Source organism: Labeo rohita, unplaced genomic scaffold (genome assembly GCF_022985175.1).
Source record: "Labeo rohita strain BAU-BD-2019 unplaced genomic scaffold, IGBB_LRoh.1.0 scaffold_857, whole genome shotgun sequence".
Classification (NCBI taxonomy): Eukaryota; Metazoa; Chordata; class Actinopteri; order Cypriniformes; family Cyprinidae; genus Labeo; species Labeo rohita.
This window is the reverse complement of record NW_026129807.1, coordinates 19,484-34,181: the sequence shown is the minus strand read 5'-3', so window position 1 is coordinate 34,181 and position 14,698 is coordinate 19,484. Positions and strand designations below refer to the sequence as shown.

The 14,698-nt window shown below is 41.3% G+C and overlaps 2 gene segments (V, D, J or C); both read left to right on the top strand.

Annotated features, from left to right (window-relative positions):
• The first annotated feature begins 11,952 nt into the window (after positions 1-11,952).
• LOC127162197 (Ig kappa chain V-III region TEPC 124-like) lies at positions 11,953-12,695 on the top strand. The segment is given in 2 exon segments: positions 11,953-12,140; positions 12,230-12,695. Coding segments are annotated over 2 exon segments (405 nt in total).
• A 1,273-nt stretch (positions 12,696-13,968) lies between these two features.
• LOC127162201 (Ig kappa chain V region 3381-like) lies at positions 13,969-14,569 on the top strand. The segment is given in 2 exon segments: positions 13,969-14,148; positions 14,232-14,569. Coding segments are annotated over 2 exon segments (372 nt in total).
• The last annotated feature ends 129 nt before the right edge of the window (positions 14,570-14,698 follow it).

Genomic DNA, 14,698 nt, shown 5'->3' with positions numbered 1-14,698 from the left:
GATATAATAATAAACATCAGTTTTGTTGAGCTTCATCATTTTTTTTTATTATGATTTTTCAGAAATTATTTTCTGTTATTTTCAGTCCTTCATGTGGACATTTAGTCACTTTTGATCTTTCCTTTAGTGGATAGTTTCTATTCTTCGCTATACTGTATTTCTTGTTGATTTTCACTTTTTTTCGGTGAAATTCACCTTAAATAAATTGGACTTTTTTTCACTTTAACATATTTTATATTTTTAAATCTTGTTGCTTAATCTAAAAAAAGTATAAAACAATACATTTTAAAGATAGAATTGAAGAGACTTACCGATCGTCAGTTTAGTTCCTCCACCAAAAGTGTACCACAGTGCTTTATTCTAGTGAAAGCGTCGTACAAAAACCTCCGTCACACTCAAATGAACACAAACTCCAGCAGAGAAAGAGACAACGACACTCACACACACTGATATGACACTCAACATCAGCTCTTCTCAACATCAGACATGGATTATTGGACTAAATTGACTTTTATAAAAACACCTCATCATCTCTAAATGTCTCTTGATGCATGAAAACTAGGCATTAAATCCAAGTAGATAATATAATCAGACTTTGTATTGATCACATTTTCTTTACACATCTTAATTTGGGTTTTCTAAATCATTGTTTTTAATTAGTTTTGATGACCTTTGCCCTCTCATGAAGTTCACAGTGACAAACTTGTTTCTCTGAATGATTCAACTCTGTCACTAAATCATCAGAAAACCTGTAGTCTGAACCAGAGACTCACACAGAATGAAAAAGAAAAGTTTTCCAGATTTCTAAAAGAAGTGAAAACACACACCATTGGATCATGAGACTGAAACACATTTAAAGGCTCAGTTTTCATCTGGATGTGCATTTTCATGTCTGTTTTCCTCCTGAATGGTTTTTCCACAGAGAGTCACTTTGCATCAGCACATGCTTCAGTGCTCCGAGTGTTTATAGCATTCAGACTCAAACCCTTTATAACACACTGCTGTTCCCTTTCGAAAGCTCAGTCGATGCTGCGCTGCTCAGCGCATTGGGAATGTCTTTAGTCGTGACCAGCTGTGAATAATGTGTATAAAAACGTCGAAGACCGACCGGAAGATATAGCCTCGGCTGATGACGTCATCAGCGCGCACCCGAGCACGGGGCTATAAATAGATGACCCACAGGTGCATCATCAGGTCTTTTGTCTTCACCACTCTGTGCATGTGTGCGTTGAACTCTCTCTCTTCTCTCTTTGGTAGGAGTTAGTTTGTTACAGGCAGTGTGCAAAAAATTTTCTCTTTCTTTTTCTCTCTTTTGAAAAGAATGAGTCAACAAATCAGTAAGCGTTGTGTTCTCCCATGTCTGAGCTGGATACACACGATTACTGTTTTGTTTGTTTGGGGGAAGAGCACGCGGTTCTGGCTATAGAGAAAGGCGGGTGCGAGCATTGTGACCAGCTCACAGTTAAGATGCTTCGCTCCCATCTGAACTATTTCCAGTCCGCACCCGCATTACCATCGTGGGGCTCTCGTATGGATCTGAATGACGAGCAAGAGACGGGTCCGTCCTCTTCTCTTGTCGCGTCATCAGATCCTAACATCTCTTCTCGTGAACACGAAGCGCGCTCCGGTGCTTCTTCGCTTCACGAGGGGGATGACATATCTCTTGGCTCTTCGGAGCACGAGCAGCCAGCCTCTGAGCATTCCTCCATTGGAAAGAAATCTGTTGAGGAATTGCTAGAGGTGGTTACTCGCGCGGTTGCCAGGTTACAGCTTGACTGGCCACGCGAACAAGAGACCCCCAAACAGAGTAAGCTAGAGGATAGGTTTCTGTCCGGTGGCAGGGGGGAGAAACCACAACATCAGTTTCTCCCCTTTTTCGAGGACCTCCATGATGAGCTGTCTAAGTCATGGGGTAAACCATATACTTCTCGCATCTTTGTGCCTTCGACGTCGACTTTTTCGACTATCGTGGGTGCAAAGTCGCGGGGGTATACGGAGATGCCTCGGGTTGAAGAGACGCTCGCGAGCTATCTCTCGCCCGAATCCGCATCTTCGATAAAGAAACCTACCCTCCCCACTAAACCGTGTCGTGTAACATCGTCTTTAGTGGGTAAAGCTTATCAAGCTGCAGGTCAGGCTGGTGCTGCGCTGCACACTATGGCTGGGTTACAGGCATACCAGGCTGACCTGTTGAAGGATTTGAGTGCGGGCAGTACCATCGACGAGGAAGCATTTTCCGAGCTTCGTCGAGCCACAGATCTGTCTCTTCGTGCGACCAAGCAAACGGCCCGTGCCATCGGTCGTTCTATGAGCGCTTTGGTCAGCACGGAGAGGCATCTGTGGCTGAATCTAACAGGCATTAAAGAGAAAGATCGTGTGTTTCTGTTAGATTCCCCTGTTTCTCCCTCTGGTTTGTTTGGTGACTCGGTTAGCACCGTAGTTACCAGATTTAAAGAGGTGAAGAAACACGAGGAAGCGTTCGTCCAGTTTCTTCCTCGCCGCACTCTTCGCCCCTTCCCGATACCCTCACAAAACCTCTCCATCCCCGCCACCTCTCGTGCCTCGGGGGGCAGCGGTTTCCAGCGAGGTGTTAGGTGTACCGTTGTTTCCGGCGGTCGTGCTGGACACAGGACATCTAACATCCCCTCAAAAGGAAGTATTAAAATTAGTACCACTCTCAGAGAGTCTGGCAGCGTGGAAACTTCTGCCAGGCGTCTCTGCGTGGGTATTAAGCACAGTACAGATAGGATACAGAATCCAATTTTTTCGTCGTCCTCCGCGTTTCAACGGCGTGGTTTTCACTTCCGTGAAACCGGAGCTGATGCACGTACTGTCACAAGAGCTACAAACTCTTCTGAGCAAAGAGGCCATAGAGCATGTTCCTCTTCCAGAGAGAGAGTCGGGCTATTACAGCAGATACTTCCTGGTTCCCAAAAAGGATGGGGGGCTGCGTCCAATCTTAGATCTTCGAGGCTTAAACCGTTCAGTCAAAGCGCTCAAGTTCAAGATGTTAACTGTCAAGACGGTCGTGACGCAGATTCAACATTACGATTGGTTCGTCACGATCGATCTAAAGGATGCATATTTCCACATAGAAATATTGCCACAACACAGGAAATTCCTGAGGAAATTACCAATTTCGGGTTCTTCCATTCGGCCTAGCCTTGTCACCCCGCACGTTTACAAAATGCATGGATGCAGCACTGGCTCCGTTACGACTCCAGGGCATTCGCATTTTGAACTATATCGACGATTGGCTGATACTGGCACAATCGCGAGAAATGGCACTCCAACACAGAGACATCGTGTTAGCTCATGTGGCTTCTCTAGGGCTGAGACTCAACACCAACAAGAGTGTTCTTTCTCCTGCCCAGAGAACGACTTATCTCGGGATCGTTTGGGATTCGATCACGATGCGGGCACGACTGTCTCCCGCTCGGATCGAGACCATTCGGCAGACCATGAGCAAGGTCAGGCTAGGCCAAGAGCACACTGTTCATCAGTATCAGAAGATGTTAGGTCTTATGGCATCAGCATCCACGGTGATTCCTCTGGGGCTGTTGCACATGAGACCGTTTCAGTTGTGGCTAAAAGCCAGAGGGTTTCATCCAAGAGCCGATCCTCGAAGGCAAATAAAAGTGACGCGCCGCGGGCTTCGTGCACTATCTCCGTGGCTCAGACCCCGGTTCCTCACCTTGGGTCCCACTCTAGGGGCGCCGTGTCGTCGCAGACTGCTAACGACAGACGCCTCCCTGGTGGGCTGGGGAGCGGTCTTACAAGGCCGTCCAGCTCAAGGGAGATGGGAGGGCCATCAGCTCGATTGGCACATCAATTGCCTCGAGTTGATGGCCGTATTTCTGGCTCTGAAATATTTTCTCCACCAATTGAGAGGCTGTCATGTCTTGGTGCGGGTGGACAATACAGCGGCAGTCTCTTATCTAAATCACCAGGGAGGTCTGCGCTCACGCAATCTGAACAGAATAGCGAGGCAGATTTTTCTTTGGGCCCAGGACAAGTTCCTGTCACTCAGGGCAGTATACATTCCAGGGCAGTGGAATGTGGGAGCAGATCTACTGTCCAGACAGACACTACCGACGGGGGAATGGAAACTCCACCCGGAGGTAGTGAAACAGATCTGGACCAGATTTTACGAAGCGGAGGTGGACCTCTTCGCCTCTCAGCAGACTGCGCAATGTCCCCTCTACTTCTCTCTGAGTCACCCAGCTCCGTTGGGTCTGGATGCGATGGCGCACTCATGGCCCAATATGCGCCTGTATGCGTTTCCCCCAGTCTCTCTGCTTCCGGGAGTTCTAGCCAGGGTTCGCCAACAAGGGTCTTGCCTCTTACTGATAGCGCCGCGTTGGCCGAACAGAGTATGGTTCTCGGAGATAATATCTCTCCTCGACGGCTCGCCGTGGGCGATTCCGGAGAGGAGGGACCTTCTGTCCCAGGCGGAGGGAACAATATTCCATCCCAGGCCCGATCTGTGGAATCTTCATGTTTGGCCCCTGAGGGGAACCAACTGAGAGACACTGGGCTTTCGCCTGCTGTTATTGAAACTATCCTAAGTGCTAGGGCTCCCTCCACTAGGAAGAATTATGCCGCTAAATGGGGTGTTTTTGAAAGGTGGTGTGTTAAACATAATGTAGATCCGGTTAACTGCCAGATTGCTTCAGTACTGGACTTCATACAGGAGAAATTGTCAACAGGCACGTGTCCTGCTACTCTTAGGGGTTATGTGGCCGCTCTCTCGGCTTGCCATGCCCTGATTGATGGGGCACCACTCGGGAGACACCCTCTGCTCTCTCGCTTCCTTCGTGGGGCTAGGAGACTGAGGCCTCCAGTGAAAACCAAGATCCCTTCATGGGACTTAGCTACAGTTCTTGAGGGTCTGGTTGGAACCCCCTTTGAACCTTTAGAATCAGCTTCTGATAAACTTCTGACTCTAAAAATGGTTTTTCTCTTGGCAATAACTTCCTTGAAGAGAATTGGGGATATGCAGGCCCTGTCTATCTCTCCTTCCTGCTTAGACTTTGCCCCAGGGATGGTTAAAGTAATTCTGCATCCTCATCCTGATTACCTGCCAAAAGTTCCATTTTCGGCTGTACATCCGGTCATTCTAGAGGCCTTCTGTCCTCCACCGTTCATAACTCCGGAGCAGGAGAGATCTCATAGACTGTGTCCAGTCCGTGTTCTTCAGGCCTACGTCCACCGCACTAGCCAGTGGCGTAAGTCAGAGCAACTCTTTGTTTGTTATGGTGTTCATAACAGAGGAGCAGCTGCCACCAAGCAGGCCATGTCTCATTGGGTCAGGGATGCTATTGCTCTTGCCTATGAGGCGCGCGGTCAAGCTCCGCCTAAAGGTCTTAGAGCTCACTCCACCAGGGGGGTCGCCTCTTCTAGTGCTTTGGCGAGAGGCGCCCCCCTACAACAGGTTTGTGATGCGGCAGGTTGGTCCTCTCCGCACACATTCATAAGATTTTATAGTTTGGATGTTCATGCCACTCCGGGCTCTCATGTCCTTGAGTCGACGTCAAGTTAATGTCTAGGCCTTCTTGCGCTCTTGTGAAACACACCTGCACAGCCGTGGGGTCCAGACATGCTCAAGCACGGCGGCATGGGTATTCTCGTTCCCAATGCGCTGAGCAGCGCAGCATCGACTGAGCTTTGAAAGGGAACGATCCCGGTTACTTGACTGTAACCGTGTTCCCTGAGAAAGCGGAACGAGATGCTGCGCTATTTTGCCGTGTTTAAGATGTCCCGGGACTGCTCTTCAGACAAAATATCCTGATGATGCACCTGTGGGTCATCTATTTATAGCCCCGTGCTCGGGTGCGCGCTGATGACGTCATCAGCCGAGGCTATATCTTCCGGTCGGTCTTCGACGTTTTTATACACATTATTCACAGCTGGTCACGACTAAAGACGTTCCCAATGCGCTGAGCAGCGCAGCATCTCGTTCCGCTTTCTCAGGGAACACGGTTACAGTCAAGTAACCGGGATCGTTTACCACGGTACAAAACCAACAAACACAATGAATCTCTTCAGCAGCTTCATCTGGATTCTGACAGCTTTTATTTCAGGTAAAAGAAGTTAAAGATGCTCATTTTTGACTCTTTAATGTTGATTTAATCTGATGAAACACATATAATGTTGTTGTCAGCAGCATCCAGAGGAATCACTGTGACTCAACCTGAAGTTGTGACTGTTTCTGAATACAGTGTAAAACTGATGCTGGAATATATGGCTATGGTTTAGTTTCAGCAAAACCTGGAGAAACTCCTTCATCATTTATCTGGTAAAAGATTTAAAAAGTTTCAGTCGATTCAGTGGGAATTTTAAAAGATTTTTCAGTGGAGTTTGAAGATGCTGTTTTCAGTCATCAACAGTAAATAGATAAAAAAGTTGAAGTTTTAAAGTTTGAATGCCAGTCAGAAAGTTTAGATAGTTAGATAGATAGATAGTTTGAAATGTTTAAAAAGTTTATGAAGTTTTTAAAAGTTTTAAGTTTGGATGGTTTTCAGATGAGATAGTTTGAAGTTAGAAAGTTTGAATGCAGATCAGATAGATAGATAGATAGATAGATAGTAATGGTTAGATGATAGATAGATAGATAGATAGATAAATAGAAAGTAATGTCAGATGATAGATAGATAAATAGCAATGGTTAGATGAAAGATAGATAGATAGATAACATAATTAGCAAGTTACTAGAATGATTCTAGCATGATTAGCATTTTACTAGCATGTTGCTAACATGTTTACCATTTTATTAACATGATAACAGGGGTGGTTGCTAGGGTGTTGCTATGCGGTTGCTAGGGTACTCGGGGAGGTTGCTAGGGCACTCGGGGTGGTTGCTAGGCTGGTTACTAAGGTACCCAGAGTGGTTGCTAAGATGTTGCTAGGGTATCCAGGGTGGTTGCTAGGGTGTTGCTATGCAGTTGTTATGGTAACCAGGGTGGTTGCTAGGGCGGTTGCTAGGGTACCCAAGGTGGTTGCTAGGGTGTTGCTATGCCGTTGTTAAGGTAACAGGGTGGTTGCTAGGGTGTTGCTATGCCATTGCTAGGGTATCCAGGGTGGTTGCTAGGGTGTTGCTTTGCGGTTGCTAGGGTAACTGGGGTGGTTGCTAGGGTACCCAGGGTGGTTGCTAAGGTGTTGCTATGCCGTTGCTAGGGTAACAGGGGTGGTTGCTAGGGTGTTGCTATGCGGTTGCTAGGGTACTCAGGGTGGTTGCCAGGCCAGTTGCTAAGGTACCCAGGGTGGTTGCTAAGGTGTTGCTATGCCGTTGCTAGGGTATCCAGGGCTCCAGGTCCATCCAGGGTGGTTGCTAGGGTGTTGCTATGCTGTTGCTAGGGTAACTGGGTGGTTGCTAGGGTGTTGCTATGTGGTTGCTAGTGTACTCGGGGTGGTTGCTAGGCCGGTTGCTAAGGTACTTGGGGTGGTTGCTAGGGTGGTTGCTATGGTAACCAGGGTGGTTGCTAGGGTGGTGTTGCTATGCGGTTGCTAGGGTACTCTGGGTGGTTGCTAGCGTGGTTGCTAGCATGAGGTGTTGCTATGCGGTTGCTAGTTGCTAGCATGATTAGCAAAGTTGCTAGCATGTCTCTAGCATTATTAACAAGTTGCTAGCATGTTTCTAGCATGATTAGCAAAGTTGCTAGCATGTTTCTACCATGATTAGCAAAGTTGCTAGCATGTTTCTAGCATTCTAGCATGTTGTTAGCATGTTTCTAGCATGTTTCTAGCATGATTTAGCATTTTTAACATGTTTTCTAGCATGATTAGAAAGTTGCTAGCCTTTTTCTAGCATAATTAGCATGTCGCTAGCATGTTTCTAGCATGATTAGCAAAGTTGCTAGCATGTTTCTAGCATAATTAACATGTCACTAGCATGTTTCTAGCATGACTAGCATGTCGTTAGCATGTTTCTAGCATGATTAGCATGTCGCTAGCATGTTTCTAGCATGATTAGCATGTTGTTAGCATGTTTCTAGCATGATTAGCATGTTGCTAGCATGTTTCTAGCATGATTAGCATGTCGCTAGCATGTTTCTAGCATGATTAGCATGTCGCTAGCATGTTTCTAGCATGATTAGCAAGTTGCTAGCATGTTTCTAGCATGACTAGCATGTCGCTAGCATGTTTTTAACATGATTAGCATGTCGTTAGCATGTTTCTAGCATGATTAGCACAGTTGCTAGCATGTTTCTAGCATGACTAGCATGTCACTAGCATGTTTTTAACATGATTAGCATGTCGCTAGCATGTTTCTAGCATATTAGCATGTAGCTAGCATGTTTCTAGCATGACTAGCATGTCGCTAGCATGTTTCTAACATGATTAGCATGTCGCTAGCATGTTTCTAGCATGATTAGCAAAGTTGTTTCTAGCATGTTTCTAGCATGATTAGCATGTCGCTAGCATGTTTCTAGCATGATGATTAGCATGTCGCTAGCATGTTTTAGCATGATTAGCATGATGTCGCTAGCATGTTTCTAGCATGACTAGCAAGTTGCTAGCATGTTTCTAACATGATTAGCATGTCGCTAGCATGTTTCTAGCATGATTAGCAAAGTTTTTAGCATGTTTCTAGCATGATTAGCATGTAGTTAGCATGTTTCTAGCATGATTAGCATGATTAGATAGATAGTTAGATAGATAGATAGATAGATAGTTAGATAGATAGATAGATAGATAGATATAGATAGATAGATAGATAGATAGATAGATAGATAGATAGATAGATAGATAGATAGATAGATAGATAGATAGATGAGTTTGAATGAGTTTAAATGGATTAGAAATGCAGTACATAGAAGGGAAGTTTGATTGAGGCTCAAAGGATTCTGGGGATTTTGACAGTTGAAATTTGAAAAGTGCTGGCTCATTTGAACATTCCGTCAATGTAAGTCTATGGGATTTTTCCCAGTTTTAGTCGGCATTTTTAGGAAAACCGTAAGTCCGATCAGTTAGAAAAGATATAGCAACTAACTTCAGATCAGTTTGAAGATCTGGGCTGAGTTTGGAGTTTGTAGAGTTAAAGCTCTAGGACGAGTTAGAGTTGATAATTTTAGTCTCAGAAGAATAATAATAACTAGATAAAAAAAGTTCGTCAAGACAAACAAACTTTAAGTTGGCTTGAGAAAGCCGGAGCAGAAAGTTTTAGAGAGTTTGAAAAGTTTGCAAAGTTAAAAAAGTTAAACAAGTTTAAAAAGTTTAAGAAGTTTTAAAAAGTTTTAAGTTTGGATGGTTTTCAGTCTGAAATAGTTTGAAGTTTTAAAGTCTGAACTCAGTCTGTCAGATAGATAGATAGATAGATAGATAGATAATTAACATGTTGTTAGTATGATTCTAACATTTTTAGCAAGTTACTAGCATGTTGTTAGCATTTTTTTTAACATTAACAAGTTACTAGCATGTTGCTTGTCTGTTTCTAGCATGGTTAACATGTTGCTAGCACAATTAGCAAGTTACTAGCATGTTGCTAACATGTTTCTAGCATGATTAGCAAAGTTGCTAGCATGTTTTTAGCATGATTAGCAAGTTGCTAGCATGTTTTTAGCATGATTAGCTAGTTGCTAGCATGTTTTTAGCATGATTAGCATAGCATGTTTTTAGCATGATTAGCTAGCATGTTTTTAGCATGATTAGCAAGCATGCATGTTTTTAGCATGATTAGCATGTTGCTAGCATGTTTTTAACATGATTAGCATGTTGCTAGCATGTTTTTAGCATGATTAGCAAAGTTGCTAGCATGTTTTTAGCATGATTAGCAAGTTGCTAGCATGTTTTTAGCATGATTAGCAAAGTTGCTAGCATGTTTTTAGCATGATTAGTAAGTCGCTAGCATGTTTCTAGCATGATTAGCAAGTCGCTAGCATGTTTTTAGCATGATTAGCAAGTCGCTAGCATGTTTCTAGCATGATTAGCAAAGTTGCTAGCATGTTTTTAGCATGATTAAGCATGCTAGCATGTTTTAGCATTTTAGCATGATGCTAGCAAGCATGATTTTAGCATGATTAGCATGTTTTAGCATGTTTTAGCATGATTAGCAGCATGCTAGCATGTTTCTAGCATGATGATTAGCAAGTTGCTAGCATGTTTTTAGCATGAGCAGCATGTTTTGCTAGCATGTTTCTAAGCATGATTTCTAGCAGTTGCTAGCATGTTTTTAGCATGATAGCAAGTTGCTAGCATGTTTCTAGCATGATGATTAGCATGTTGCTAGCATGTTTCTAGCATGATTAGCAAGTTGCTAGCATGTTTTAGCATGATTAGCAAAGTTGCTAGCATGTTTCTAGCATGATTAGCAAGTTGCTAGCATGTTTTAGCATGATAGCATTTAGCAGCATTCTAGCATGATTAGCATGTTGCTAGCATGTTTTAGCATGATTAGCTAGCATGCATTTTTAGCATGATTAGCAAGTTGCTAGCATGTTTCTAGCATGATTAGCAAAGTTGCTAGCTAGCATGTTTTAGCATGATCAGCAAGTTGCTAGCATGTTTCTAGCATGATTAGCATGTTGCTAGCAGCATGTTTTAGCATGATTAGCATGTTTTTAGCATGATCAGCAAGTTGCTAGCATGTTTCTAGCATGATTAGCAAAGTTGCTAGCATGTTTCTAGCATGATCAGCAAGTTGCTAGCATGTTTCTAGCATGATCAGCAAGTTGCTAGCATGTTTTTAGCATGATTAGCAAGTTGCTAGCATGTTTCTAACATGTTTCTAGCATGATTAGCAAGTTAGCATGAACATGTTTAGCATGTTTTAGCATAATTAGCAAAGTTGCTAGCATGTTTCTAGCATGATCAGCAAGTTGCTAGCATGTTTTTAGCATAATTAGCAAAGTTGCTAGCATGTTTCTAGCATGATAGATAGCTGAGATTAGCAAGTTTCATAGATAGATAGATAGATAGCATAGCATAGATAGATAGATAGATAGATAGATGAGTTTGAATGAGTTTAAATGGATTAGAAATACAGTACATAGAAGGGAAGTTTGATTGAGGCTCAAAGGATTCTGGGGATTTTGACAGTTGGAATTTGAAAAGTGTTGGCTCATTTGAACATTCCGTCAATGTAAGTCTATGGGATTTTTCCCAAATTTAATCGCCATTTTTAGGAAAACCGTAAGTCCGATCAGTTAGAAAAGATATAGCAACTAACTTTAGATCAGTTTGAAGATCTGGGCTGAGTTTGGAGTTTGTAGAGTTAAAGCTCTAGGAGGAGTTAGAGTTGATAATTTTAGTCTCAGAAGAAGTATAAGTTTATAGATCAGTGAATGAAAGAATTAACACTGACACAAAAATTAATGTGAAAATTAAAGATCAGATTACCCAACAGGTGCTGTTCACCATCAAAAAAATTAAATAAAATATGCATATCACCATATTTATTTAAATTCATGGTAACACTTTACTGAAAGCCTTTATGTATCATGCATTATAAAGGCTTATTAAACTGTATAATGCATTATAATTATTCAATATGTGCATTTTATTACATTATTTCTTGTCGTAATTAATTATAACTGAATTTAAACTACTTTTATAATGCAATATACATAAAAGCTTTAAGTAAAGAGTTACATTTATTTTGTACAGATTTATAAAGTGAACGTTTTATATCATGTGTGTTGAGACTCACAATCAAACTCAGTTGATTCAGTGATTGACAGAGACACGTGTGTGATGATCCTCATGTCTGTTAAAAACCTGCAGGAACAACCATGAATTTGGCATAAAATTTAGGAATTAACAGTCATGTTTCTATTCAGCTACAGTCAAAATATTTCCAAAGTCTCACAGGAGACAATCAGGATAATATACTAAAGTCGGTCTTGAAGATTTATTCAGAAGTGAATGATCTGATATAATTTATATCACATTGGCAATTAGAAGATATAATATTATGAAAAGATATTTTCTCATTTCAGTAATTGTATTTTGTGTCTGTTAATGAGTGACTGTCTTCAGGTAAATGATCTGGAGTGTGTTTGCATATTGATCAGATGCTTCAGTGCTCTGAGAGTGTTTATAGTGCTGTGAGTTTAACACTTCATCACTGACACACACAACAATCTTCATCAACATGACCTTCATCATCATCTTCATCTGGACTCTCACAGCATTTGCTCAAGGTTTGTGGAGCACAAGTTTGATATGAATTTATTTCTTCAAGTATATTGTCAAAGTTTTGAGTTGATTTTCTTCTTGTTGTGTGTTTCAGAGTGTAGAGGACAGATCACCGTCACTCAGAGTCCCTCAATGACAGCAGCTCAACCAGGAGAAACAGTCAAAATCAACTGTAGAACCAGCAGAGATGTATACAGTTGGTATGGGACATACTATTTCAGCTGGTACTTACAGAAACCTGGAGAAGCTCCTAAACTCCTGATTTATTATGCAAACCGCCTCCAGTCAGGAACTCCATCTAGATTCAGTGGCAGTGGATCTAACAGTGATTTCACTTTGACCATCAGTGGAGTCCAGACTGAAGATGCTGGACATTATTACTGTCAGAGTTTCCACTGCAGAACAAATTCTCGAAATAGTTGTGTGGGTGATTATGTGTTCACACAGTGATAAAGAGTCGTACAAAAACCTCCGTCAGTCAGAGTCACAGTGACTGAACTGATTCTGCAGCTGCTCAAACACTATCACTCACTACTGACACACAGAGACCAAACACAGGAACTACACATGTGCTCAAAACTCAGTTAGGAGTGAAATCAGTTCTATTAGACTGTGATCTGTCCTGTGACTGATGTGTATTAGTTAAATAGGCTCTGATTCTGAGCCAAGTTTATGACAAATCAAACAAACATTTTTTATTTTTAAGTTCAAATCATGAATTATTAATTTTATTCTCTTTGTCGGATAATGACGACTACAAAAATTTAATTATTTTGTCCGTATCGTTAAACATTTGTGTCATGCATTTTAAAAACTCTTAATTGTTAAATTTACCAATTTTGTAAAAAAATTATGTATTTTCAGATGTAATTGAATATGTCAGAAAATATTCTCTATATATTAAAAATCAATGAAATGTTAGGAATAATAACATCTGAAATTACCAATGTAAAATAAAAACATTTTTTTTAAAAAAATATGAAAAATGCCTTTGAAATGGAAAAAATATGAATGTCATGAAATAACACTAAATATCAATATGTATTTGAAAAATAGCAGACAAGTTTAAATAAATTATGAAACTGTTAAATTCACCTTAAATATATGGCACTTCATATTTTTTTCACTTTAACATTTTATCATTTTAAATGTTGTTGCTTAAAAAAAAAAATAAAACAATACATTTTATTGATGATTAAAGAATCTTATTGAATTTTATTTATGATTAAAGAGACTTACCGATCGTCAGTTTAGTTCCTCCACCAAAAGTGTACCACAGTGCTTTATTCTAGTGAAAGCGTCGTACAAAAACCTCCGTCACACTCAAATGAACACAAACTCCAGCAGAGAAAGAGACAACGACACTCACACACACTGATATGAGACTCAACATCAGCTCTTCTCAACATCAGACATGGATTATTGAACTAAATTGACTTTTATAAAAACACCTCATCATCTCTAAATGTCTCTTGATGCATGAAAACTAGGAATTAAATAAAAAAAATAGATAATATAATCAGACTCTGTATTGATCACATTTTCTTTACACATCTTAATTTGGGTTTTCTAAATCATTGTTTTTAATTAGTTTTGATGACCTTTGCCCTCTCATGAAGTTCACAGTGACAAACTTGTTTCTCTGAATGATTCAACTCTGTCACTGAATCATCAGAAAACCTGTAGTCTGAACCAGAGACTCACACAGAATGAAAAAGAAAAGATTTCCAGATTTCTAAAAGAAGTGAAAACACACACCATTGGATCATGAGACTGAAACACATTTAAAGGCTCAGTTTTCATCTGCATGTGCATTTTCATGTCTGTTTTCCTCCTGAATGGTTTTTCCACAGAGAGTCACTTTGCATCAGCACATGCTTCAGCGCTCCGAGTGTTTATAGCGTTCAGACTCAAACACTTTATAACACACTGCTGTTTACCACGGTACAAAACCAACAAACACAATGAATCTCTTCAGCAGCTTCATCTGGATTCTGACAGCTTTTATTTCAGGTAACAGCAGTGAAAGATGCTCATTTTTGACTCTTTAATGTTGATTTAATCTGATGAAACACATATAATGTTGTTGTCAGCAGCATCCAGAGGAATCACTGTGACTCAACCTGAAGTTGTGACTGTTTCTGAAGGACGAGACGCCACTATACAGTGTAAAACTGATGCTGGGATATATAGCTGGGGTTTAGCTTGGTATCAGCAGAAACCTGGAGAAACTCCTAAACTCATCATTTATGGGGTAAATGATCTCTATGATGAGAGTTTCAGTCGATTCAGTGGGAATGGAGAATCTGAGGGAACAGATTTCACTCTGACCATCAGTGGAGTCCAGACTGAAGATGCTGGACATTATTACTGTCAGAGTAGACATTACATCAACAGTAACTATGTGTTCACACAGTGATAAAGAGTCGTACAAAAACGTCTGTCAGTCAGAGTCACAGTGACTGAACTGATTCTGCAGCTGCTCAAACACTATCACTCACTACTGACACACAGAGACCAAACACAGGAACTACATGTGCTCAAAACTGTTGTCTGTATATAG